At 35.6% G+C, this 26,709-nt stretch overlaps 1 protein-coding gene across 1 annotated transcript in view; it reads right to left on the minus strand.

The window, feature by feature from the left end:
- Positions 1-26,709, minus strand: part of LOC148938422 (glycogenin-1-like) — a 56,750-nt gene that overhangs the window by 22,821 nt on the left and 7,220 nt on the right. Inside the window, exons 3-5 of the mRNA XM_089107804.1 lie at positions 23,559-23,721; positions 8,730-8,856; positions 6,056-6,209 (exon numbers count right to left, since the gene is read on the minus strand). Of these exons, the coding sequence (XP_088963930.1) occupies positions 6,056-6,209; positions 8,730-8,856; positions 23,559-23,721 (444 nt within the window). The remainder of the gene's footprint in view (positions 1-6,055; positions 6,210-8,729; positions 8,857-23,558; positions 23,722-26,709) is intronic.

The following is a 26,709-nucleotide window of genomic DNA, read 5'->3' on the forward strand; positions in this document are numbered from 1 at the left end:
GCTTTTAACAAGTTTATTACATTGTATCTATTTTTCACCCCCTTCTGGCCCATCAAATACACGCAATAGCCTATGAGAGAAGAATACAGATTTCGATGTTTTTTTTTGCTCTAATAGTAATCACTTGAGAATTCCTATTGCCTTTAAATGTTCACAAAGATCCATATCGTAAATTTCTAATATTTCTGAAAATTTTTATAGCGTATAAATCTTCATTGATAAACACTTCAAGCTTCTCAAATAGGCCTACTGCATAAATCCCTTTCTTCTCCATGATAATAGCCCTGTCCCTTCTTTTTCTCTTTGCTCTTACATTAATTCATCTATTTTTTTCTACTTTACTCCCTTTTGTTTTCTTATTAGAGAATTATCTTATTCTTTTTTTATCTTTTATTTTTATTTTACTCTTTACTTTTTTATTATTACGTTTTTTGGACTCCTAAACTAAAAGACAAGACTTTGTGAATGTTTGTACATAAACTTTAGTTAACATTCAAGGAAACACGGGTTGTCCTGTCTGTCGAAACCACTGTAGATAGATATATAAGCCTACATTAGAAACATTCCTTATCTCAACTAGACCCCGGCGCCGCGCCGGCGGATCGACCGACTCCCGCCGACGAGAGACCCGGTCGACCGCCACCGAAGTGTCACAACGCCACCCCCACGCCGCAGGCGCGCCACTCCCGGCACAGGCGGCGGCGTTCGGTCGACTTTAAATTAATTTTGCGGCAATTCTTTATTGCGTCAACCGCAAAGTCAGAGCTTTTCCTTCTCGTGTGGTTTAGTATTTCGATTTTCCTGATTAGAAATCAAGCAGGGCTTGCACTATTTCCGAATTTTCGGGTATTTCCCCGAAAATCGTATGCTTCACCCCGAAAAAAAAATTTGGTTCCCCGAATCCCCGAAAATCACGCAATCACTGTGCCACCCCTAGCGATTTATTACTATTACTAGCGAAATATTACTTTGCATACCATAATTCTTTACTACTCTCTTGTTCGTTAATTTTCGTCTCTTTTGTTACTTTACATAAAAACCAGACAGATACAATATGCAATTGCAAATATTGCAATATACACAGTTCTTCATATGTTGACAAAAAAGTATCGTCTTTATGAAATGAGTTTAAATCATTTCGAATGCAGTTTCCCAATCGCTATTTCTTACATCCTTCGTAGTCAGGAATTTTTTTTTCAAGTTGAATAGAATTATAGAACGCATTCACTACTATACAGCTCCAGCCTTCAGTTGGATTTTGAAACAGATACAGAAACAGATTGTTTCTTCAGCTGAAGTGTAAGTTTACAGAATTTTTTCTTCTTTTGCTGTTTTTAGATAAGATGTTCTTAATGTTTAATACTCAATTGTTGAACGCCTGATAGGAAATACAATATTTTTTCTGAAACATTTTTACCCCCCCCCCCCCCCGAAAAAAAACCTTCTAATGAGACAAAATTTAGCTATAGACTAAGCTATGTACAAGGTTGGGGAATTAAAGATTGAAACGGAAGTTACCCCAAAAATATGATTCATAAATAAATTGTAAATTATTGCCTATAGGGGGAGGGCGGATAGGGGGCTATCATTTCCAAATGATAATACCTCATTTTTTTTTATTGAAAGCAGGGATGCCAAAAAGATAATTATTTTTTTTCATTTAAAGTGCAGACGGAAGAAAATGATATCAAATTCCCTGGGAAACCATTGAAATATTGTGATAGACCCAGGGTCCCCCATTAGGACTTGTTCATTGTCTTGGGTATTTTGCGATTTCTCATAGACTACTGGTCTAATTTGGCTTTTGTGTGTGCTCCCTTTTAATTAGATTCTTCGGATCTTATTGAATGCCATTGCGAATCTATGACTCAGTTTTCCAATAATTTGAGGTACATCTGGATAATTTTGAAATTTTTGTTGTTGCGTTTTTACCCCTTTACTCATACCCTCAATTTTTTTTCAAGGAACGCTAAGCTGTTTTACGATATTTTGCGTGTTTGTTTGAACCATGTAGTGACCTAGTTAATTATTAAGTAAATTATTTTTCTAATGTAAAGCTGAAACGGTATCCTATCAAGGTGGTAGCCTGAGGGGAGGGGGGTAGGGAGGTATTACATTTAAATGATAATAGCTGGAATTTTTATTTAAAGCAGGGATGCCAAAAAGTTAATTTTTTTAATTTAAAGCAGAGACGGCATCCTAGCATGGTGGTATCCAGAGGGGGGAGGAGGGTAGTGAGCTATCATATTTAAATGATAATACCTTGATTTTTTTTTTGAAAGCAGGGGTGCCAATAAGCTAATTATTTTTTTTTTAAGCAGAGACAGTATCCTATCAAGATGGTATCCAGAGGGGGGGGGGCAAAGAAAGTTATTATATTTAAGTCATAGTACCTTGATTTTTTTATTATTGAAAGCAGGGATGCCAAAAAGTTGAAAAGTTGACACAAATTAACAAGATTGTCGTGTTATATTGGATACAGCACTTACATAGTTTTATCGTCCAAAGGGAAAGAGACATATGCATCCAACCCGTTTTTTTTTCTTATTGATGAAACGGGTTTACTTCGAAAACATTTATTCATAAGCACCAGGCAGATTAACACTAAAACGAATTGGTTTGACGAAAGCGAAATCGAAATCCCCACCTAACCTTGCGCTCGAGTGACAATGGCGCCCTTGGTCCAGTGCCCAAGTTACACTAAAAGGCCAGGTCATAATAAAAGCTTTCAATTTGGAGGTTCAAGGAAGACTTTTTGACAGTATTATGACCTCAGGGTACTAGATGTTGCAACGTTCTTACGTATCTACAGTGGTTTAAAAAATTCGATCACCCCAGCATATTTTACCAAAAATATGCACAAATATTAGAAATGTTAAATTCGGAATATTATAACACTTTTTCAAAGCTTTGAAGAAAAGCAAAAAAAGGCTATATATCCTTAACAACGTTTGAAAGATATTTTAAAAAGAAACTCTTTGGAGATTTCCATTGAAATGACTATAGCAGAAGCTTTGAGCCTGGGTGGGGATCAAAAAGGAGTCTTTGAGTATTTTGACCACAGTTGACTTATTGTTGCGACTTTCTTAAATTTGGTAATTTTTGTGAGCATTTGGAAATCAAAGCTTAAACTCAATAACTGATACTAAGTGTCCTAACATTTTGCTTGGATTAAAAGTGACGAACTAGGAAGAAAATCTCAACATCTTCCTGGAGCTACTTCAGTCTGCATATTATTTCATTTAATTACATTTAAAACGGATGAGCTTTTCATTTTTTACCAAAGAAAATAGCTGGCACTTCATTTTTCTTCAAACCGAATAAATCATTAAGTTTTTTTTTTGTTTCATTGTAAATGAAATGTTATCATGTGAAGTGTTCACCATGTATTTTTCAATTTGATAAATTTACTCCTTTTAGATGTAGTTTATAATTTGACTATGACCTTTTAGATGTAGTTTATAATTTGACTATGATCAGATATTTATGAGTTTATAATTTGGAATGAATTCCCAAAAGAAAAAATGAATATTATCCAAAAGAGCAGCCAAAAGCAATAAAAAAGCAGCAGTTCAGACTTAGCCTACATGACATATATTCTATAAATAAGCCAAAAAAAACTTTAAAATGAATTTTTTTATTACTACTACTAACAACTCACCGCAGCACCAAGCCTCCTGAGGCTAACACAGCTACGCACACTCCTCCTCCATCCCAATCTATTTAAAGCCTACCTTCTTACACCGGCTCACGAAGTTCCTATTTCCTTTAAATCTTTCTTTATGACGTCCTCCCAACCCAAACGAGGACGACCAACTTTCTGTTACGTCTTCGACGGTTTGCCAAAAAGAACAGTTTTCGACAATCTGCCCTGCTTTATCCGCACAACGTGCCCCAGCCACCTTAACCTTTCTTTCATTATAGCCCAAGAGAGCGGTATTGAACCACATTTTTCGTATAGCCTATTATTTGAAATACGGTCAGTCAGCCGGGTACCCAGAACAATCCTTAAGCAATTTCTCTGGAAAACATCTAGCAAATCTTCATCCGCTTTTCGGAGCGTCCATGCTTCAGAGCCATATTTGACCACTGTCATCACTGTAGCTTCTAATATTCTAATCTTGGTTTGCAGACTTATCTTCTTATTCTTCCAAACTTTTTTTAACTGTGAAGAAACACCCTGAGCCTTTGCTATTCTACTTTTAACATCTTCACTGCTCCCACCATCTTTACTAATAATACTACCAAGGTAAGTGGAGCTGCCCACCTGATCAATCTTTTCATTACCCAACGTCACCCTTTCATCTTCACTTATTTCTCGGCTTAGTGACTTTGTCTTCTAAACATTAATTTTCAAACCTATTCTAGCACCCTGTACTCGCAAGACCTCTAAGACTTCATTTTGCTCACACTTTCATTTAGGATGCTTAAGTCATCAGCATAATCCAAGTCCAGGAGACTTTTTCCTCCCCATTTGATTCCGTGGTCTCCCATTGCCTTTCCTGTGCTCCCAAAGTCCATCAAAATAATCCATATAAAGGGGGATAGAACACAACCCTGCTTAACTCCTGATTTAATACAAATTGTTATTAAAGACCAGTTTTTAATACAAGAAGGCTTTTTAAGAATCCAAAAGCGCAAAAAACGATCAAAATCAAAGTCGCCCATTTCAACTGTTTTAAAGGTGACAAAACAGACATAGGCAAAGGGTATTAAGAAAAAATTAAGTTTTTAAGGTCAAATTTACATTCAAAGTTTTTACCCAGATAACTGACGAATTTTGTGATACGGTATTTGAAGTTTTGTATGCAGTAATGCTCGATGAAAAAAAACACAACTAATTTTTATAATTATTTATGTTAAGAATACATAGCTAATAGATACTTCAACTACTCGTATTATGCAAGGGTTCTGAAATGCAACAGCCATTTCGTTTCTACTAGATTTCTACTTCTCTTGATGAATAACGAAGAAGACCAGTTTCCAGCCAGCGACTTGTGAATTTTTGAACTCATGAATAGGCTCGAATCTGTTGTAAATTGAAGCTGTGATTTGAGAAAGACTGATGAAAACATTAATATTTGCGGTCAACATTGATCGCGCCGGCGGCGCGCCGCCGACATATTACCGGAGGTGCGACGGCGGCGCGCTGTTTTGGCTCCGCCGCCACCGGTCTTTCCTCATCGGCGTGGCGCCAGGGTCTAATCTCTACCATTATACACAGCCGAACCAACATGCATGTGCTCCGGAAAACTTTAAAATACAAGCGACATTAAATTTTTTCATGGGAAAATAAGCCAGATTTATCTCTAATGAGAAACTTGGCCTTACCTTTGTAACTCGAAATTTTCAAGATTATAATTTTAACTTGATTTATACCGATACATATATAAAAATCGGTAATGAGTAGTGTAATGTTATTATTATTTTTTTTTTTAGAAATTACAAGTAGGTTGCAAAGTCTCTAGTTGGTTTCAAAGGCATTTTGAGAATGTTTCCGCTAAAATACGCGTTCCAGGGTAATATACACTGGGCCACTGATAGCAGATTAAATGAGAGAGCTGCTTGTACGTACGAGAATATAAGCAGAGCTTTTATACACACCAAGACTGTAGTAGCTAAATATTACTGAGTCGTGATTCTACTGTATATAATTTATATACAGTGGTCGAAACGCAGGAATTTTCACATTAATTGACAACTCAAACGCGACAAAATTAGACAACTAGGAAATATTAGACAAGTTAGACAGTACAGATGATCGGCGGTTTTTCTTACCGTTTATTAGTGATTCATTACTTAAGACTATAGCAAATTCCTTAAGCCTACTTTCGTACGTTTATTTGCGAATCTGTAGGCCGCATTAGAATACTTGTCTGTAATTGTAATACATCAACAACACAGAAAAAGTCGTTACTTGTCAAAGAAACTCGATTGCATGTCACAAGAACGTGCCATCTTTTTTTGGAAACGTGCCAGTATGACCCGACAATAAAATAGTATATATAGTTTCTTCAGTAATTTGACACATGGAAAGAAATCACAAAGAACATACCATGTCTTCACTAAGCTGGGGCTGGACATAACGGAAAAACAGAGTCCACCAAAGCTGCAGGTGCTCAGACTGATGCTGACCTGCAATGCTAAAATTTTGCTGCCATGGTTTTGGAGATCCAATAAAATGAACTATCTTCACATTACCGCCAAACCTGAAAAGTTTATTAAAAAAATAATCAAAGAACATGTTTGGATAACAAAAGAGATGGCACTACAGTCAGCCGCTAGGGTTTCCAACCACTTCCCTCGGGCAGTGCCCAGTCCTTCGGCCTTCACATGGCGCAATCGTGATGTTATTCTAAGTCAAATCTTTCTCCGTGACTGTTTCTTTATCTAGATTTATACGGTGTACAGGTTTTCCCATAGCCCCGTAGAACTGTCTGGACAATTTACTCCGTAAAATTGTCGACAATTATCCAGCAGCGAAAATTCATGAAAATGCAGGAGGGGGGGGGGGGGATTTTTCGACTTTCTTCAATGAAGATACCAAAAAACAGCATTGAACAAACATACCTAAAACAGGGAGAGGGCACTTGCCCCCCCCCCAATTGGCGCCACTGCAATTATCAACAGATTGTTCCCACTGTTTACTCCGTAAAATTGTCGCGTTTCAAGGTTGACTAGTTAATTTTTCAGTACAAAACGAACGAACGAAAAGACCCCTTTTTTTTATCTGTCCAAAAGAGGCGCCTTCACCTAAATATTCCACTTCACGGGCATTTTCCCTCTCCTTCCATTCGCCATCGTCAGCATCTCGCGCCATTTCTGACCTAGCATGGAGCAATCATGAACGTCATTCCAAGTCGAGTTTTCTTCCTTTTTTCAGTGATGTTGTGGGGACTACCATTAAATAACAAAATTTTCTCTTCTAACTTGATTACTATAGTTTTATTTGGTACAAACAAACGAACAAACAGATAAACGGACGCCAGATTATACATATATATAACTAGCAACATATATATATATATATATATATATATATATATATATATATATATATATATAACCTCGTACAGATACTTAAAGAAGATACGCCCTCCATCCCTCACACGTCCCTACCCTAAGAGATTCTTTGTCTTATTTTTTAAATGAGAACACTTTTTTTCGACGTAACACCTTAATAGGGTATTCTTTTCTTCGACCACACTGCCATTCTGTGACGAACAAATAAATTTTCAAATTGGGATAAATCCATTTATTTGAACAGGTACAAAAGTCCAGATATTTCGATCTTTGTCAATGAACCACTCTCTCTGAAAATAATCCAGTGAATAACCAGGAAGTTCATTAGTTTGTGAATGACCCGAAATTTTTTTTATTTTCTTTGTATAACAATGCTAGTTTCAATTATATTATTTTAGTAATACTACTGATGACGGTCGCTGTATGTGATCGAAATATCTGGACTTTAGTACCTGTTTTTTCACTGTCTAAATAAATGGATTTATCCTTATTTGAAAATGTATTTGTTAGAACACTCTCTCGACCTTCTCAGTATGTCAAAATCCATTCTGGAATAAAGTCAAATTAAGTCATATCAAATAAAACAATACATCAAATACCTCAACATAAAAATTATCAAAATAAAGTCAAAATCCAGATTGAACAAAGTAGGTTTAAGTTAGTTTGGGAAAATTTTGGCATGTAAAGTGGGCTAATTGACTTTAAGCTGCTAGACCTACTAGTGACATAATTCTGTTTTCTATACCCATCCCTATCTTTTACAATACCTGATTAGACAAGAATCACCGAATCACAAGAATCACCGAGTATGAATGCCCACTGTGTGCTGGTGCTCCAAAAACATTGTTGGCACCACTGCAAAAGATCAAAATGATGGTAATAGGGCAGGTTTAGTCGTCCCCACGAGTCTCTCCAGTTTGTTAGTGAACGGTTTGATGTAGCGTCGATGGCTGTTTCAAGTACTTAAATTCACCTCCTTCTCTAGAGCTTTCTCGTACTGTGCCACCAACTGTCCAACCGACATGACAGAGACAAAGCCACACAGCTTGGTCCAATCATCTTGAGGCTGGCAAGCCGAGAACACAGTTGATGAAGAACAGCTTCATTCGACGTTGCACCTCGATCCGGAATGATCATCCTGGAGAAGGTACCCCCTAAAAGTTCCCCTGTTGAATCTTTCAAAAGAAGAATTAACAGTAAGCTAAAACCTAGATAAAAGACTAGCAGCAATCAGATATTTAATTATACCTGGCGCCGCGAAACCAAGAGATTAGGGTATGTTAAAAAAAGAAACAAAAACTCGCCAAACGCGAGATGGCACCAGTGATTTTCTTTTCAACGATAGTACTAGTTTTTGTTCTTATAATTTTTCCTATACTCTATGAATCCTTAAAAAAACTATAACTTAATAAATTAACCCTTAAAAAATAAAATAAAAAATAAAAAAAAATAAATAGTCTAGAGCACCCAGTACTTATCCATACAGCACAGAGAACAGCTGCTTATTTTTCCAATAAATTTTGATTTATGGACGTGTTTTACAGTAAACAATCCAATTATGACTTGAAGAAAATTTCAGAGAAAAAAAAATGAAATAAGCGTTTTATTTTTACTATTTGTTGTGTATCTATGTTTATTTTGTTTCGTGTTAATTGTATTTTTTATTTTGGGTTTATTTTGTGCACCTCTTCCTATTTTTTACTTACTCTTTATAAGCAGGACGATAGAAATACGAAGCAGATGAAGCCATATTATAAATGAAAGACAAGTGTTTGCTTATATCACTATACTGCCAATTTGAGAAATAGGAATTCAATAGTCCTTGATCACCACCTGAAAAGGAATGAAAAGTGTAAATATAGGCTGGGTTAGGGACGTACACAAGGAAAGGGCGATCAGACACCCCCCACTGAAAAAATCATATATTATCCCAAAATTCTGAGCACGTTCTACTTACATTATCCCTAAAATGTCTTTTTTATGATTGTCCCCCCCACCCCACCCCCAAAAAAAATTCTACATGCATGGGAAGGGTTGCCAACAAACCCAAAAAGATGTTCTAAAGCTAGCAAAAAAAGGCCAACTAGCTGTCTGGTCTTTAGAACAGAACTCTGTTTTTTAGGAGTCTAAACTTAAACCACAGAGAATTATCGAATAAAGCGAAGATTCTTTTCTATAAAACAATAGATAATAATATGCTTTAATTACGAGTGATTGGCTATTTTGATGTTACATTCCCTTATAGCCAAAAATGTTACTAGTGGGAGCAAAATCTGAAAGAGATGTGTAATCAATTAGCGTTAACATGGGCTCTGGGAAATTCTTCCATCGCCACTGCTACAAATTATTCAAAACATGCTTCACTCAGGTACAAAAGACAATATGGTTTTTGTACACGAATATTTACATGGTGCTATATTATGGTCAAGTGTATTTTTAAACATTGTAAACTTCAAGTTACACAAGAACATTATTACTTCAAGAACATTATTTGCACTTTACTAAAAAATATAAATGTTTTTACTTTTATAACTTTAATAAATCAAATAATATTAACATTTTGATTACTAAATATCAGTATATGTATATTAAACTGACAATGCACATTCCTTTGTATTTTTTTCAGTTAAGTGCAAATTATGTTCTGAACTAGGGAAGGCATAGGGGTTTTGAGCACAACTTATGCTAATTTCTGCTCGTTTTGAGTTTGACACGGTCATTTATTGTAATTTCTGTTCGTTTTGGGTTTCATTTATTTATCGATGCTGATTTGTGGTAGTTTCACGCTTACTAGATTATTTGATTTTATTTTTGCTAATTTTTTGTTTAATGAAGTTCTTTACTTTTCTTTGAAAAACTTATTTTGTGGAAAAAGTTAATTAATTTCTGTTCGTTATATATTGACATAGTTTTTTCAGGGAAAAACAAAATAACACTTTTCATTTTTTTTCAAAAATTTATAGTTTGGCCTGCTATTTGTATGCTGGAGAAAAATTTTCAGCAATTTTTAACAACATATACCCTTTTAAAAATCTGGACACAAATAGTAGTGTTTAATTTAGTTTCATACCTCCTCTAGTTGACCAGAAATGGAAAACTTGATACCATTCGCAAAAAAAATATGTTTACTTTTTATTGATAGCTTGGATACACTTACGCTAGTTTGATTTGGTTAAATTTTAAGAGCACAAGTAGCCCCAAAAGTTTGGACATAATACCCTACGTCGTTCTTGGGATACAGCTGAGATGCCTTATTGGGAATTAGCATTAACACAGTGCATTTTGATTTAATCTTAAGGCAACATTTAGTTTTTAAACATAAATGCTAATGGGAGGGCGGGCATGGGAGGGGGATTAGTTTCCCTCCAATCAATTTCGACTATTAAACAGGGCATCATCCCTTTTTATTTTCAATCGAATGAGCCCTTTTCGACGTTCCCACGACAACTCCTTCGATACGAAGTGCCCTGGTCTAAAGAACAACAACAACAAAAAATAATACATTATATCCACATCGTCCACATCGATCTTTACTATAAAAATGTCAAGCCTTCCAATCGCTTTCGACTATTAAAAAGAGCACTAGCCCTTTCAATTTCCAATGAAAGCCCTTTTGAAGTTTCTACGACAAAACTTTCTATAAAAGCCTTATATGCCCCGAGGGTATGACTTAAACCTTTGCCATGAGGGTTGTTGGGGGGGGGGGGGGGTTGTCATCCGCAAACACACAATTTCTAGAAATTTAAACTACGTTAAACAAAATGGCTATCTCAAAATTTTAATTGGATGTATTTGGGGAAATGGTGGGCGTGAGAGGGGCCTTAGTTGCTCTCCAATCACTTTCAACTATTAAAAAAAGCACTAGCCCTTTCAAATTCCAATCAAATGAGCCCTTTTGAAGTTTCCACAACAACGCTTTCAATGAAAACCTTAAATACTCCTAGGGCATAACTTACAACCCTTGCCCTGAGGGCTGGGGGGGTGTCATCCTCAAAGACTCAATTTCCAGAACTTTCAACTACGTGGAAGAAAATTGCCATCTAAAATTTTGATTGGATGTGTTTGGGGAAATGGTGAGCATGAGAGGGGGGGGGGTTAGTTGTCTTCCAATCACTTCCGAATATTAAAAAGATCACTAGCCCTTTCAATTTCCAATCGAATTATTTTTGTAGTTTCTACGACAACGCTTTCTATAAAAACCTTATGTGCCCCCAGAGCATAACTTACCCTTGCCCCGAGGGCTCTGAGGGGGGATATCATCCTCAAAGATCTAATTTCTAAAACTTTTAACAACGTTGAAAAAAGGCTATCTAAAAATTTTGATTGGATGTGTTTGGGGAAAATGTGGGCGTGAGAGGGGGGTCAGTTGGCCTCCAATCACTTTCGACTATTAAAAAGGGCACTAGCCCTTTGAATTTCCAATCGAATGAGACCTTTTTCAATTTTCCACGACAAAGCTTTCAATAAAAACCTTATATGCCCCCAGGGCATAACTTACAACCCTTACCCTGAGGGCTATGGAGGACTGTTATCCTCTTAGATATATTTCTGGACCTTTCAACTACTTAGAACAAAATGGCTATCTCAAAATTTTGATTAAATGCGCTTGGATAAATCGTGAGCGTGGAAGGGGTGTTAGTTGCCTTCCAATCAGTTTCGACTATTAAAAAGGGCACTAGCCATTTCCATGTTCAACCAGATGAGCCCTTTTTGAAGTTTCTACGACAACACTTTCTATGAAAACCTTATTTGCCCCCAGGGCATAGCTTATAATCCTTGCCCTGAGGGCTCTTGGAGGGTTGTCATCCTCAAAGACCTAGTTTCCAGAACTTTCAACTACGTTGAACAAAATGGCTATCTCAAAATTTTGATATGTGTTTGGGGAAAAGGTGACCGTGACAGGGGTATTAATTGGCCTCCAATCACTTTCGACTATTAAAAAGGGCACTAGCACTTTTTTCCAATCGAACGAGCCTTTTTTGAAGTTTCTGCGACGCTTTCTATAAAAACCTTGCATGCCCCCAGGACATAACTTACAATACTTATCCTGAGGGTTGTGGGGGAGTGTCCTCCTCAAAAACATAATTTCTATCTGGAAATCAACTACGCTGAACAAAATGCCTAGCTCAAAATTTTGATTGGATGTGTTTGGGGAAATAGTAGGTGTGGAAGGGGTGTTAGCTGCCGTCCAATCATTTTCGACCATTAAAAAAGGGCACTAGCCATTCCAATTTCCAATCGAATGAGCCCTTTTCGAAGTTTCTACGACAACTCCTTCGATACTAAGTGCCCTGGTATGGAGAAAAAAAAATATTAGTAATAATACATAGTACCAACATCGTTCTTTACTTAGGGACCGCGATTGCACTGCCTATGAAAAAGGGCAATTTCAATTTCCAATCAAATGAGCCCTTTTTGAAATTTCTACAACAACTTTCTATATAAACCTTATATGCCCCCGGGGCATAACTTACAACCCTTGCACTGAGGGCTCTTAGGGGGTTATCATCCTAAAATACCTAATTTCCAGAACTTTCAACTACGTTGAACAAAATGGATATCTCAAAATTTTGATTGGATGTGCTGGGGAAAATGGTGGGTGTGAGGGGGCGTTAGTTGCTATCCAATCACTTTCAACTATTAAAAAAGGCATTAGCCCTTTCAATTTCCAATTGAATGAGCCCTTTTGAAGTTTCTACGACAACGATTTCAATAAAAAACTTATATGCCCCAAGGGCATAACTTACAACCCTTGCCCTGAGGGTTGTGGGGGGGAGGGGTTATCATCCTCAAAGACCTAATTTCCAAAACTTTCAACTACGTTGAATAAAATGGCTATCTAAAAATTTTGATTGGATGTGTTTGGGGAAAAGGTGGGCGTGAGAGGGGGGTTAGTTGCCGTCAAATCACTTTCGACTATTAAAAAGAGCACTAGCCATTTGAATTTCAAATCAAATGAGCCCTTTTTCAAGTTTGTACGACAAAGATTTCAATAAAAACCTTATATGCCCCAAGGGCTTAACTTATAACCCTTGCCCTGAAGACTGTGGGGGGAGTGTCCTGCTCAAAGGTATAATTTCCTGAACTTTGAACTGCGTGGAACAAAATGGCTATCTCAGAATCTTTATTGGATGTGTTTGGGGAAATGGCGGGCGTGGAAGGGATGTTAGTTGCCTTCCGACTATTGTTTTCGGGAAAATGGTGGGCGTGAGAGGGCGTTAGTCGCTATCCAATCACTTTCGACTATTAAAAAGGGCACTAGGCATTTCAATTTCCAATCGAATGAGCCATTTTTGAAATTTCTACGACAACACGCTCTATAAAAACCTCATATGCCCTCAGGGCATAACTTAAAATCCTTGCCCTGAGGGCTGTGGGGGTGTCATCCTTAAAGACCTAATTTCCAGAACTTAAAACTACGTTGAACAAAATGACTATCTCAAAATTTTGATTGGATGTGTTTGGGGAAATGGTGGGCGTGAGACAGGGGTTAGTTGCCCTCCAATCACTTTCGACTATTGAAAAAGCCACTAGCCATTTGAATTTCCAATCGAATGAGCCCTTTTTGAAGTTTCTACGACAACGCCTTCTATAAAAAAAACTTATATGCTCTACTTGCCCTGAGGGCTGTGGGGGAGTGCCCTCCTCAAAAACATTATTTCTATCTGGAAACCAACCACGCTGAACAAAATGGCTATCTCAAAATTTTGACTGGATGTGTTTCGGGAAATGGTGGGCGTGAAAGGGGTGTTAGTCACCTTACAATCACTTTTGACTATCAAAAAGGGCACAAGCCACTTCAATTTCCAATTGAATGAGCCCTTTTCAAAGTTTTTACGACAACTTCTTCGATACAAAGTGCCCTGCTCTAAAGGAAAAAAATAATAAATATACATTGTGCCAACATCGTTCTTATATGCCCCCAGGGCATAACTTAAAACCCTTGCCCTTAGGGTTGTGGGGGAGTGTCCTCCTCAAAAATTTATTTTCTTTATTGAAATCACCTACGCTGAACAAAATGGATATCTAAAAATTTTGATAGTATGTGTTCGGGGGATTGATGGGTGTGGGAGGGTGGGCTAGTTGCCCTCCTACCACTTTCGACTATTAAACAGAGCACTAGACAACTCCTTCGATACGAAGTGCCCTGGTATGAAAAAAAAAATACATTGTGCCAACATCGTTCTTTACTTAGACAGCGCGATTGCGCTGCCTATGATAGTATTGAATAGCAATAGCACTACTAGCAACAGTAGTATTAACCTATTGCCTTTTGGTCAGTTGAACATCCATCTCATCAAGTCCTGGAAGTTTCAACTTTATATAATTAGCCATTGCTATGATATTGCTGATATGTCCTTTTGATAACCTATAACCTTAGCCCTACAAGTAGTTGCAATCAATAACATATACTATGTGTAAACAATGACGAATTGCCTAACTTACAGCCCTTGTCCTAAGGACTGTGGGGAGGTTGACATCCCCAATACTAGATTTTTTTTTAACAACACTGAACAAAATAACTCTCTTAAAATTTCGATCGCATATGTTTTGGGGGATGATAGCCTTGGGGGGGGGGGGTTGACATCCCTCAAATCACTTTTGACTCTTAAAAATGCCACTAAAACTTCCGACTTGCAATCAAATGAGCTCCATTCGATCCAAAATTTGGTGGCCGGCGTTTACCCCCCACCCCCGCAGAAAATACACCCTCGCGGAAAATACCCCCCCCCCCCCAAAAAATACCCCCAGCGGAAAATAAGGCTTTCCAAATTTGAGAATTTTAATTGAGTTTTTCTTTTTTTAATTTCCGTAGGGGGATGGAATTTTGGTACTTGTATATTATGCACCACTCACTCAAGTTTACGTTGTGTAAAATTCAAGAACAAACCTGTTTTTTTGTTAGTTTCTTCGTTTCTTTAGAAATAAATTTGCGCTATAGATTTGCACATTAGAGGGGGTAAGCATAACGGGTCTGCATGCAAAATGTGTTTGGTACAGTTATTCTGCATATTAGATAGATTGACAAATAAGTGTATTTTAAAGCCAAATATACGGCCATGAACACAGTAAAATAACATAATTGAATATAGTGAATGGGGGGGGGGGGTGTTTAACCCCCCAAAAATGCCCCCCCCCCCATGGAAAAGAAGGCTTTCCAAATTTGAGAATTTTATTTGAGTTTTATTTTTTTAATTTCTGTAGGGGGAAGGAATTGTGTTACTTGTGTATTATGGGTTCAAATATTACGCTAAAGTTCAAATTTTGTTTGAATCACAAATCCCTCAATCACAAAGCCTGTTTAATTAGACTAGATAACTCTTTCGAAAGTGCTAAAAAAAAATCAGTGTAAAGAGGGAGTTATTGACTAGGGAACAAACCCCCTCATATACGTAATAATTTATGTTCGTTTTAAGTTTTAATGTTACTCCTTACTTTCATTTGAAAAAATGTATTTTTTTATTTAATTTCTGATCATTTTTTAAATAATACTGGGAAATCCGGCGCCCCCTTCATAAAAATGTCCCTTCCCCCAAGGAAAGATCCTCCCACGTAAAGTTTGTTCAAAGTAAAACATCAAAACTAAGATTAAGAAAATCAAATAAAAAATTTAATTCAATATTTTTAATTTAATTTTGAATGCCAAAAGCCAGTATATTTGACACCTTTAAACTTCATACCTGTTAAAAAATCAATTTTTTTTTCAAAGTGACAACTAAATAAATACCATCACTCCTGAAAAAAAATTGATAATAAAACACAAAAATCGTATCCGTTCAGGGGGAGAATACTGAAATATAGCATTCCGTTCAGGGGAAACATTTCTGATTACTGTGGCTTCATAGATCAGCTCATGGGTACTCTTGCAATGCAATAAAAGTTGATGGCATATTTTTACCGAAATCACCCCATATTAAGTAGTTTTTCTTGTGTTTTTATAGCTATACAAACTTCCTTGCGTTCTAATGGCTGCACTTATTACTAATAAGCAACTGCATATTTAAAATCACCATAAAAAGCTGATTCTTTGACTGAATGATATCAATAGTTAGGCTCTTATGCTTTAGTTATTGACAAGGATCATTATTTACTTACCATTAATTACTATAAAGAATTTTTTTTTTTGCTCCAACCTAATCATATAGAAAATTTTTTTGTGGAAAACTTGTTAGGGGTCACTCAGTCACAAATTAAAACTTGTATTTTTCCTTATTATGGGTCAAAATCTATTGGCAAGGAGCCAACAATGGGGCGACAAACATTTTTTCCATAGTTTGTCCCTGTTCTGCCTTTTCCCCTTTGGTTTCCTTACAATTACTAAATAGTCCCAAATTTCCAAGTGGGGGCCATGACCTTCCCCCTGCCCCCCCTTGCCGATGCCTATGGCCTTGTTAAGCCGAAAATGAGTAGAAATAAATTTAAATAATTTTTCAAGCGTAAAACTACCACAAATCACCATTAATAAATCAAATGAACCCAAAACGAACAGAAATAACAATAACTAACCTATTCAAACTCAAAATAGCAACAATTAGCATGAGTAGGACTGATAGCCCCCACACCTCCTCAAGACCAGAAAGTAATTTGCACTTTACTGAAAACAAAATACATTTTAAAGTTTTCGCTTTTTTTACTTCAACAAATAAAGAAGAATTAAGGCTATAAGGAATAGATATCAAAATATGTATATCCAACTGACAATACACGTTTTTTTTTTTTGTTTTTTTTTAAGTAAAGTGCAAATAATTTTCTGGTATGAAGAAGACATGGGTGTTGTCAGCCAGTACTCCTTTTACTTTTTTCTCGTTTTGAGTTTGACTAGGCTATCTATTATAATTTCTGTTAGTTTTGGGTTTCATTTATTTGTTAATGGTAATTTGTGGTAGTTTTACACTTGGAAGATAAGAAAAACAAAGCCGTAGAATTTGACAACGCTTTTGTCCGTAAAAACTTAAACAATTTAGAATGTGTTGGTTCCCAAAGCCAACTATTTTTTCAAAGGATAGCCAAACCTTCTTAAACTTTTTGGTGCCATATGTTTTAGCTTAATATTGATGATTGTTTGCCTAAATTTTTTTTCTTCTCCATTTTTTTTTTTTTTAAATTGGCGCCCGCTACTGCCAAAAATTGCAGAAAATCATATGGAAGCCTTTTCAACAAGAATGGATTTGAGGTGTTTTTCTCTATTTTTAAAACACTTCTGATATGTAAATTTCTTTTTTTTCGTTCCTTAGCACTTTTCAACAAAACTATAAAAAAAAACACAAATAAAAGTTTCTAATTTAGGAACCTTACTTTCCACAGGGGGGGGGGAAAGGGTATTTTCCAAGGAGGGGGTATTTTCTTTGGGGGTTAATTTCCGAACGAGGGGGGTATTTTTCGTGGGAGAGGGCATTTTCCGGGGGGTTAAACACCCCCCCCCATTCACTATATTCATTTATGTTATTTTACTGTGTTCATGGCCGTATATTTGGCTTTAAAATACTCTTATTTGTCTATCTGTCTAATATGCAGAATAATTGTACCAAACACATTTTGCATGCAGACCCGTTATGCTTACCCCCCCCCCCCAAATGTGCAAATCTATAGTGCAAATTTGTTTCTAAAGTAACGAAGAAACTAACAAAAAAACCGATGTGTTCTCGAATTTTACACAGCGTAAACTTGAGTGAGTGGCGCCTAATACAGAAGTACCAAAATTCCATCCCCTACGGAAATTAAAAAAATAAAACTCAAATACAATTCTCAAATTTGTAAAGCCGTATTTTCCACGGGGTATTTTCTTTCTTTTTTTTTGGGGGGGGGGGGGTATTTTCCGGGGGGGGGAGTATTCAAGTAGAACCCCAAAATTTATACAACTACCCAACCCAGAAAAACCTTATATGCCCTGGACATAACTTATAACCCTTGCCCATGGGCTCTGGGGGATTGTGTCCGCCATAAAGATATGGCGGATGATTTTTGTTATATGATTGTGTGACTATTGGTAACAAAATGCTTATCTCATAATTTCAATTGAATGTGTTTTGGGAAAAGAGGATGTCAGGGAGGGGGGCTAGTTGCTCCCTATCATGTTTAACTTTTAAAAGTGAACTAGAACTATACATTAAAAATAAGATGAGCCTCTTGTACTCCTTCGATACGATACCCTGGTCTAAAAAAAAAAAAAAAAAAAAAAAAAAAAAAAAATTATGTATTATTTACATAATGTAACAAAATGGAGCATTGGTAACACAATGACTATCTCACAATTTCAAATGAATTCGTTTCGAGAAAATAGGAGTTCACGGAGGGGGGCTAGTTGCCCTCCATAATGTTTGACTCTTAAAAGTGAACTAGAACTATACATTTCAAATCAAATAAGCCTCTACTAAAGTTCAAACGATCATCCCTTTCATAAGAACCTTATATGCCCCTGGGGTATAACTTACAACCCTTACCTCCAGACTCTGGGGATTCTGTCAACCTCAAAGGCCTTATCATATGATCTTTGGACTATTTTTGAACAAAAGGCTATTTTAAAATTTCTATCGGATGCATTTACGGAAAATATGACTTAGGGGGGGGGGGGTTCCTAGCCTCTGATCACTTTGACTCATAAAAAGGGCAATAGAACATCTGATTTCCAATCAAACGAGCCCATTCCGGAGTTTTTACGACCACCCTTTCCATAAAAAACCTTACTTGCCCTCGGGGCATAACTTACAACCCTCGCGCTGATGGCTGTGGGGGGTTGTCATCCTCTAACACATAATTTCTAGACCTTTCAACTACGCTGAACGAAATGGCTATCTCAAAATTTTAATTAGATGTGTTTTGGGAATTGATGGGCATGAGAGGGGGGGGGGGCTTGTTGCCCTCCAATCACTTTTGACCCCTTTCAATTTCCAATCGAATGAGCCTTTTTCAAAGTTTCTAAGACAACAAATGACCATCTCAAAATTTCTATGAGATACATTTCGGGAAAATACGAGGCGTGTGTGTGTGTGGGGGGGGGGGGGGTATCCACCCTCCAATCACTTCCAATCTTAAAAAGGTCACTAGAACTCCTAATTACCGATCTCCCTCTGAGCCCCCTCCTAAGTTTATACGATCAACCTTTCTATATAAACCTTACATGACCCAAGGGCATAACTTACAACCCTTGCCCTGAGTTCTGTGGGGGGGATGGTGTCATCCTCAAAGACATAATTTCCGGACCTTTCAATTGCTTTGAACAAAATGGTCATCTCAAAATTTTGATTGGATGTGTTTGGGGAAATGGTGGCCGTGGGAGGGGGGTTAGTTGCCCTCCAATCACATTCGGCAATCATAAAGCGCACTAGCCCTTTCAACTACTTTTAACAAAATGGCTATCTCAAAATTTTCATTGGATGTGTCTGGGGAAATGATGGGCGTGGGAGAGGGGTTAGTTACCCTCCAATCACTTCTGACTATTAAAAAGGGCACTAGTCCTTTCAATTTTCAATTCGAAACACATTCATAAGTAACTGAATAATGGATGCTTCGTTAACGTATGCATATACGTATAAGCTTTTGTAGACAACTCTGTATATCCTACATATTGTATAAGGCAATCGCGTAAAAAAACATCAAAAAAAATCTAACATTAAATAGCGACGAAGACCACACTGCCTTTCCATCACAAACATCAAAAACAAGAAGAACAATACGGAATTCTTTTCGTAGGACAGTGGAATAAATTTTTTGGAATGAATATTTCGGCCCTATGTCCAAGGAGCGTCCTCAGCGAAACATAAATATATAAAAGAAGAAAGAATCACAACAACATACGACCAATAAAACTAAAAAAATTTAAAACAGTCTTAAGTCTGAGTCTGATTTATTAGTCTTAAGTCTGATTTCAATTCCTTCTCGAACTACCTGCTTTATGCCTAGATCATTGCTAATAAGGACGGATTCTTCAAAAGTATTTTGTGGCTAAGATTTTCAAATAAATGGCTGCTTAAAGCAGAATCAAAAAAACATTAGCATTATTAGAATTTAGAGCTTTGGTGATATCATCATTATGCTCTTGTAGGCGTTTCTCTAAATTCTGGTGAGTTCTACCTACATAGTATTTGCCACAGTCGCATGATATTTGATAGACCCCTCTTTGGCGAGTAACTGGGGTTTTATCTTTACCAGAATTTAGGAAATTTATGATTTTGAAATTATTGGTAAATACTATATACAGATTATTTTGTGTGCAGAATTTTTAAAGATTAGTAGTGATTTTTGGAATGTATGGGAGGTAAATTATATTTGAGGGCTTACCGGGATTCTCCCATGGTAAACTACCATTGATTTTACGGGAGTACCTTTTCAGTCTATGGTTATTTGTATTATTAATAAATAAAATAGGATTCCCATTTCCAAAAATAATGTCCCTGATCTCCCTCTGAGCCCCCTCCTAAGTTTATACGATCAACCTTTCTATATAAACCTTACATGACCCAAGGGCATAACTTACAACCCTTGCCCTGAGTTCTGTGGGGGGGATGTTTAGTTCTGCTGTAATGTAGGAATCAGAACAAATGTTTAAGGCACGATCGACGAGAGAGATTAAGACAGCTCTTTTAACTTGTGGGAGAGGGGTTTGATTTAAAATGTAAATATCCATTGTTTTGTGTTGGTTTTCTGTAAATAGTAAAATTGAGATTATCTAATATACGAGAAATTAACACATCTAGGAATGGGGTTTTGTTTGCAATTTCAGTTTCTAAGGTAAACTGTAAATTTCTATCATATGTACTAAGGTAATCTAAAAACCACTAAGCTCATTTTCCCCATAATTCCAAAGTGAAATTTCGTCATCCATGTGATGTCCCCAAAAGATATGTTTCAAGAGATAGGAATTTAATGCCCAATTTTCAATATGGATTTAACGCCCATTTTTTATATAAATATTCGCCAGTAACCCGGACAGGAGTGCACCCATCGGTAAACCATTAATTTGATGGTAAAAAGAATTACAGAATTGGAAATACATTGAATACTTGTTACAGAGTTTAACCAAGGTCATTAAGACCTCGCAATCTATTCCTGCTGCTGAAGCTTCTATCAAATGATAATTTTCGTTTGTTTTATTTTCTAATATAATTGCTCAGATACTGCTACATCAATATTTGTATACATAGAAACAATGTCAAATCTACTTATAACTGTATTCTCTGAGATACTTACGTTTTTGAGTTTTTCGACTAAATCTACCGAATTACATATGTATGATTTTTGAGAATAAAGCAAAGGTTTGAAGGCTGTACATGACCATTTTCAATATTGGAGGCGGGGGCTTTCGTACAAGCTACGATGGGCCTTAAGGGAATGCCTTGCTTACATAATTTTGGTAGACCATAAAAGTTTGGACAAAAGCTACCACAAGGGAAAAGTTTATTATATAATTGTGGGGTAATTTTACCATTTTGTTTTAGATTTATTAAATTCATTTATAATTTTGTTAGCAAACTGATCAGTATGATCTTGGGTTACAGTTGTATATATAGTTTTGTCATTTAGATGTAAATAAATTTCTGTGTCGTAATCTGTCGTATCAATGACAACCAAAGAATTGCTTTTATCTGCATTAGTTATAATAATGGACGGGTCTTTGCCGAGATTCGATAGAATTTTTAGGTCATACAAATTATCTGGTTTTATATTGCCAGGAGAATTAACCTTTTTTTGATAGTTGTAAAGGGTATCAATAAGAATACCCCTAACTCCGTCTGGGTTGGAAATAGATGTATAATATTTGTGCAAAGAAGACTCTAGAGAGGAAATTAAATCTGCCACAGGAACTTATTTTGGAAGAAAAGAGAATTTTGAACCTTTTTCGAGAGTTTGAATTTCCAATGGTTCAAGCGTTCTAGAGGACAGATTAACAACAGCCAGTCCAGGAGTGAATCTTGGGAGTGTAAGTAGGGCTATTCATCGGAGATTCATATCGTAGGTTTTCCAATTTTTTAATAATTCGTTCCCTTGACAAGCGGAAATCATGACTAAACAAATTCTCTTTCCAATCTAGCAGCCTGGCTAAAATCAACAAAGCACAGATTTTCAAAAAAGAATTTTTCTAAAGATTTTCTTTCAGAGGAATTAGTGTATCTTTTTTCTTTTTTGTCTTTAATAATATGTATTAATGTTTTTAATTGTAATGTATGAGCAAATTGCTCTTCTTTCCGGGTATTTAAGTGTAATTTCAATCTTAAAGACTTAGGAAATGAGATTTTCAAATTTGTAAGATTCCAAGAATTTATGTTGGTTAATAATATTAGCGTGTTTGTTTGCCTAAGCCAATAAAATAAAAGATATCATTGGTCAACTGCTCCCCATAAGCGAGAAGAAAATAGCAACGAAGACCACACTGCCTTTCCATCACAAACATCCAAAACAAGAAGAATAATAGGGAATTCTTTTCATAAGACCGTGGAATATTTTTTTTTTAATGAACATGTCGGCCCTATGCCCAAGGGCCGTCCTCAGCAAAACATATATGTGTATAAAAGAAGAAAGACTTGCAACAACATGCGACCAATCAAAACTAAAATGAATTTTTTTTTAAAACAGTCCCAGCATCCTTACTTCAGCAAAGTTCAACCAGGACTGATAAATAAAGTGAGATGAAACAAGGCAATTCATTGAAATGAAAGAAGTATAATTAAAAACACGTTTTTATCGCTAATCTTGCATTTTTGGCAGCTAACCTCAAAGGTATATTTGTGACCGGTTCTGTGTTAATGTCTACTGGTTTTTAAAAATATTTTGTGAGATCGTTTTTAATTAGATTTGTGTGTAGAGCATTTATTGAATATTCCCTCAAGTCCCTATTTAAGGAAATATTATTATTAGTCTTAAGTCTGATTTCAATTCCTTCTCGAATTACCTGCTTTATGCCTAGGTCATTGCTGATAAGGGCGGATTGTTCAAAAAACATTTTGTGGCTAGGATTTTCAAATACATAGCTGCTTAAAGCAGAATCAAAAGAAACATTAGCAATATTAGAATTTAGAGCTTTGGCGATATCATCTTTACGTTGTTTCAGTCGTTTCTGTAAATTCTCGGGAGTTCTACCTACATAGTATTTGCCACAGTCGCATGATATTTGATAGACCCCTCTTTGGCGAGTAACTAGGATTTTATCTTTACCAGAATTTAGGAAATTTTTGAAATTATTGGTAAATACTAAATACACATTATTTTATGTGCAGACTTTTTTAAGATTCGTAGTGATTTTTGGGATGTATGGGAGGTAAATTATATCTGAGGGCTTATCGGGATTCTCACATCGGGAGGGCTTATCTCAGATGCGAACTTTAAAATTATTTCCTTTAAACTTTTACTTTTAAAGTTGAATTTATTAACTTTAGACACTGCAGATATTCAGAGTACTAATTTTTAAACTAATCCGTCGAGAAAACTTTTAGAAACTTTGGAAAGCCCTTCATACCCTTGAACCCCTCCCCCCTCTCCACCAATGCAATATATATTATATTATTGTAGTATATGTTGCACCTTAAAGGTGGAAAACATACCATCAAAACTGCCCCTAGTTGTGGCAAACCTGATGAGATCATTGTAGGTATTCTCACTGGGTTTGAAGACAAAGACGCCTGAATTGAAACAATCTGGCCATCCAGGATCCGATACTGCAGACAATTCGTCTTTGTCAAACAGCTCATCACAATTTTGGACAACCTACAACAAAATTGGATTATTAAAACCATTATTATCATTAAAATTAATTACCATTAAAATTAATTTCAATTTAGAATAAACTAATTAATATAAAATAATTAAAGATAATTTATTATGAATTCTTATTACTAAGATTATTATTAAAAAGAAAATCTGTTGCCCAGATAAGCATATATCACTTGCTTTTCTTGACATAGCAAAATTGCCATTTTCTGCAAAAGATACAGCCATTTTTGGGCAAAAATCGTGTGCATCGTGAAAATTAGCTACGTAAAAACTTTTTAGAGTAAAACTGATATTTCCAAAAACTCATTCTAATAGCATTTCCTCGAGGAAACTACAAAATTGCCTATTTTTGTCAATGGTAAAATTGCAATTTGTTTCAAAAGAACAGTCATTTTCTTGCAAAAACAGGCAGTGCTAAAAAGCAGCTATGCGAAAAATTCTTAAAGGAAAACGGATGTCTCACAAAACTCAATTCAATGCCATTTTCTTTGAAATAATAATAATAAAAAAAAAAATAAAGTGTACAAAGATAAAAAAGTTTTGGTCTGATGCATATTGAACAGTTTTATGGGTTTGTTATAGCACATGGCGTTCTAGATAAGAGAAAACAAGAGTCAAAATATCGGCAGACAGCTAGCTTTTTGTGAGCCTATTTGAATTGACCCATGTTAAATTACAGTAATTATAGTATTTTCGCAAATAAGATATATTATAGTAATTATTCCGAGGTTTCAAGGTTGTTCTAATCATCAGACTTTTCACGGTGGCTAACAGTAAATAAAGATAAATCGTCCTTGTTACCCATAACAAATTGATAAAATCCACTTTAAAAATTCGTTCCTTTAAACATTTGCTTTAAAATTTAAATTTATTGCAATTACTGTTTAAAAATACAAACGAAAGGAATCTAACATCTTATACCATGAGCTTAGGCGATTTGCAACTACCCTGAAAACGAGGCTTGTCACACCCCTGACCCCTCTCTCGTAACCACCATCTTTCGTAAAGTTCATCTCATTATTTGTACTTTACTAAAAACTTTCAACGACTTGACAAACTCCCCGTTGGTATTAACAATTGTTTTATCGATAAAAAAAAAATAAAATAATAATAATTTTACCATGTTTTCACAAAAGAGCAAAAGTAAGGTTTTAAAAGGGGGAATTTTTTCGAGAATCAATCATTTTTTTTCGTTTATGAGAGCTAAATAGTTTCCGAAATAATGTTACAGCCCATTTGTGCAACGCTATAATAACAATAATGATAATAAAATTACCACTAACGAGGGATTCTTTCGAAACTATACAGGTAGTTTTATCATTTGGATTAAAGGACTCAGAAGCTTAACGTTTTTTTTTTTAAACTAATGTTAAGGTATCACGGCCATGTTTCATTTTCAAAAAGGAAAAATAGATCAATCTCCTTGGGAAAATAAATTCTGTCATTTTTTTTTTATTTTTTTTAAATTCATTCATCTTTGAAGCACCTTGTTGTACCATCTCTTGTAACGTTCATCTTGTTGTTTTTACTTCTCTAAAAATTTACAAGATTATAACAATTGCCAAATTGGTGATAGCATTAGTTTCACAAGAGCAAAATAAGGTTACAAAAGGAGCAGTTTTTTCAAGATTTTACAATTTTTCTTTTATAACAGTTGAGAGACTCCCAAAATGGTGTTTCATCCTATTTTACTGACACTATTAAAAACAAGAAAAGCCTAATGAGTGAATCTGGTGAAACTATACAAGTGATTATATCATTTAGACTATAGGACTCTGAAGCTAAATGTTATTTTTTAAAATAACGTTAAGGTATCAAGCCCATGTTTGATTTTGAAAAAGAAAAATAGATAAATTTTCCTTGGGGACTACCATTGCTTCTGCACATCAGATTAGGTGCAATAAAGTAGTTTTCAAGGTCATTTCAAGAGATGACAGATGTTTTAAATTCTAGTTAGAAAGGCTTCTAGGTTGTTGAAGCAAGAGTTGAAGAGGGAGGAAGCCAAGCTCAATGAAGCAATCATTGTTGGCCCATTTATCAGCAAGTTTATGAAGTATGGGAAGTTTGAGAAAAGGAGTTTGGATTATTAAATTGCAAAAAAAAAAAAAAAACGAAAAACAATATACATTAAAGTTACTCCTGAAAGCTATATGTTATATTACCCCGTAGGTATGTATTATGAATTTTGACCTCGTTTTTGTATATTCATATTAATGTCTAAATGTTTTTATAATTTGAAATATGTTTAACATGTACAGTATACACAACACTTTGTCATTAAGAGATGTTTTCAAAGATAAAACAAAAAAATCCAATAAATTCAAAAACACACAGAATTTTGATCAAATATGTAGGCTATATGTTTTTATTCTTAAATATAGGATTCAATACATATCTCCTGTGAAAAAACACCTAGGAGTGAACAATACTTTTTGGCATGCAATGCAATCCTTTACAGGAACAACACTTCTTTTTTTGCTTCTTGACTGGTGCTGCTGTAACATAGAAAGCTAGAGGTGGTCACAAATTCGAATTGTACATTGAGCTCATATTATGCCATTATAGAACCACCCTACCTAATGTACCTATCCAATAACTAAATAAAATAAAAATACTGAAACTGGGTAGACCTTTAAACTATCTAAAATTATTAAAACATTAAATATGTATATAAATGAATAATTCTGGTAGCTTCAAAAAAAATTACAGCCAAAATCAGGATTTCATCCTGAATCCAAAAACGAGATTTGTTTCTGTTGCAAATTCAATTTTAACCCAACCCATCCTTTCTAACCTTAGCCAAATATAAAGCCCATATTATATATACCCCTTACATTTACTGATTCTCAATTTTGTCATCATCGATTCAATTTACAGGTAAACTGGCTTTAACATGATTGACACTATCACAGGCATATAAGCTTTATCTAAAATAAGAGAACAGGGTATCGTCTTTGAGGGTCCATAATGGGTTTAAAATTG

This window comes from Artemia sp. Qi Xiang Cuo, unplaced genomic scaffold (genome assembly GCF_049724085.1).
Source record: "Artemia sp. Qi Xiang Cuo unplaced genomic scaffold, ASM4972408v1 HiC_scaffold_3314, whole genome shotgun sequence".
Classification (NCBI taxonomy): Eukaryota; Metazoa; Arthropoda; class Branchiopoda; order Anostraca; family Artemiidae; genus Artemia; species Artemia sp. Qi Xiang Cuo.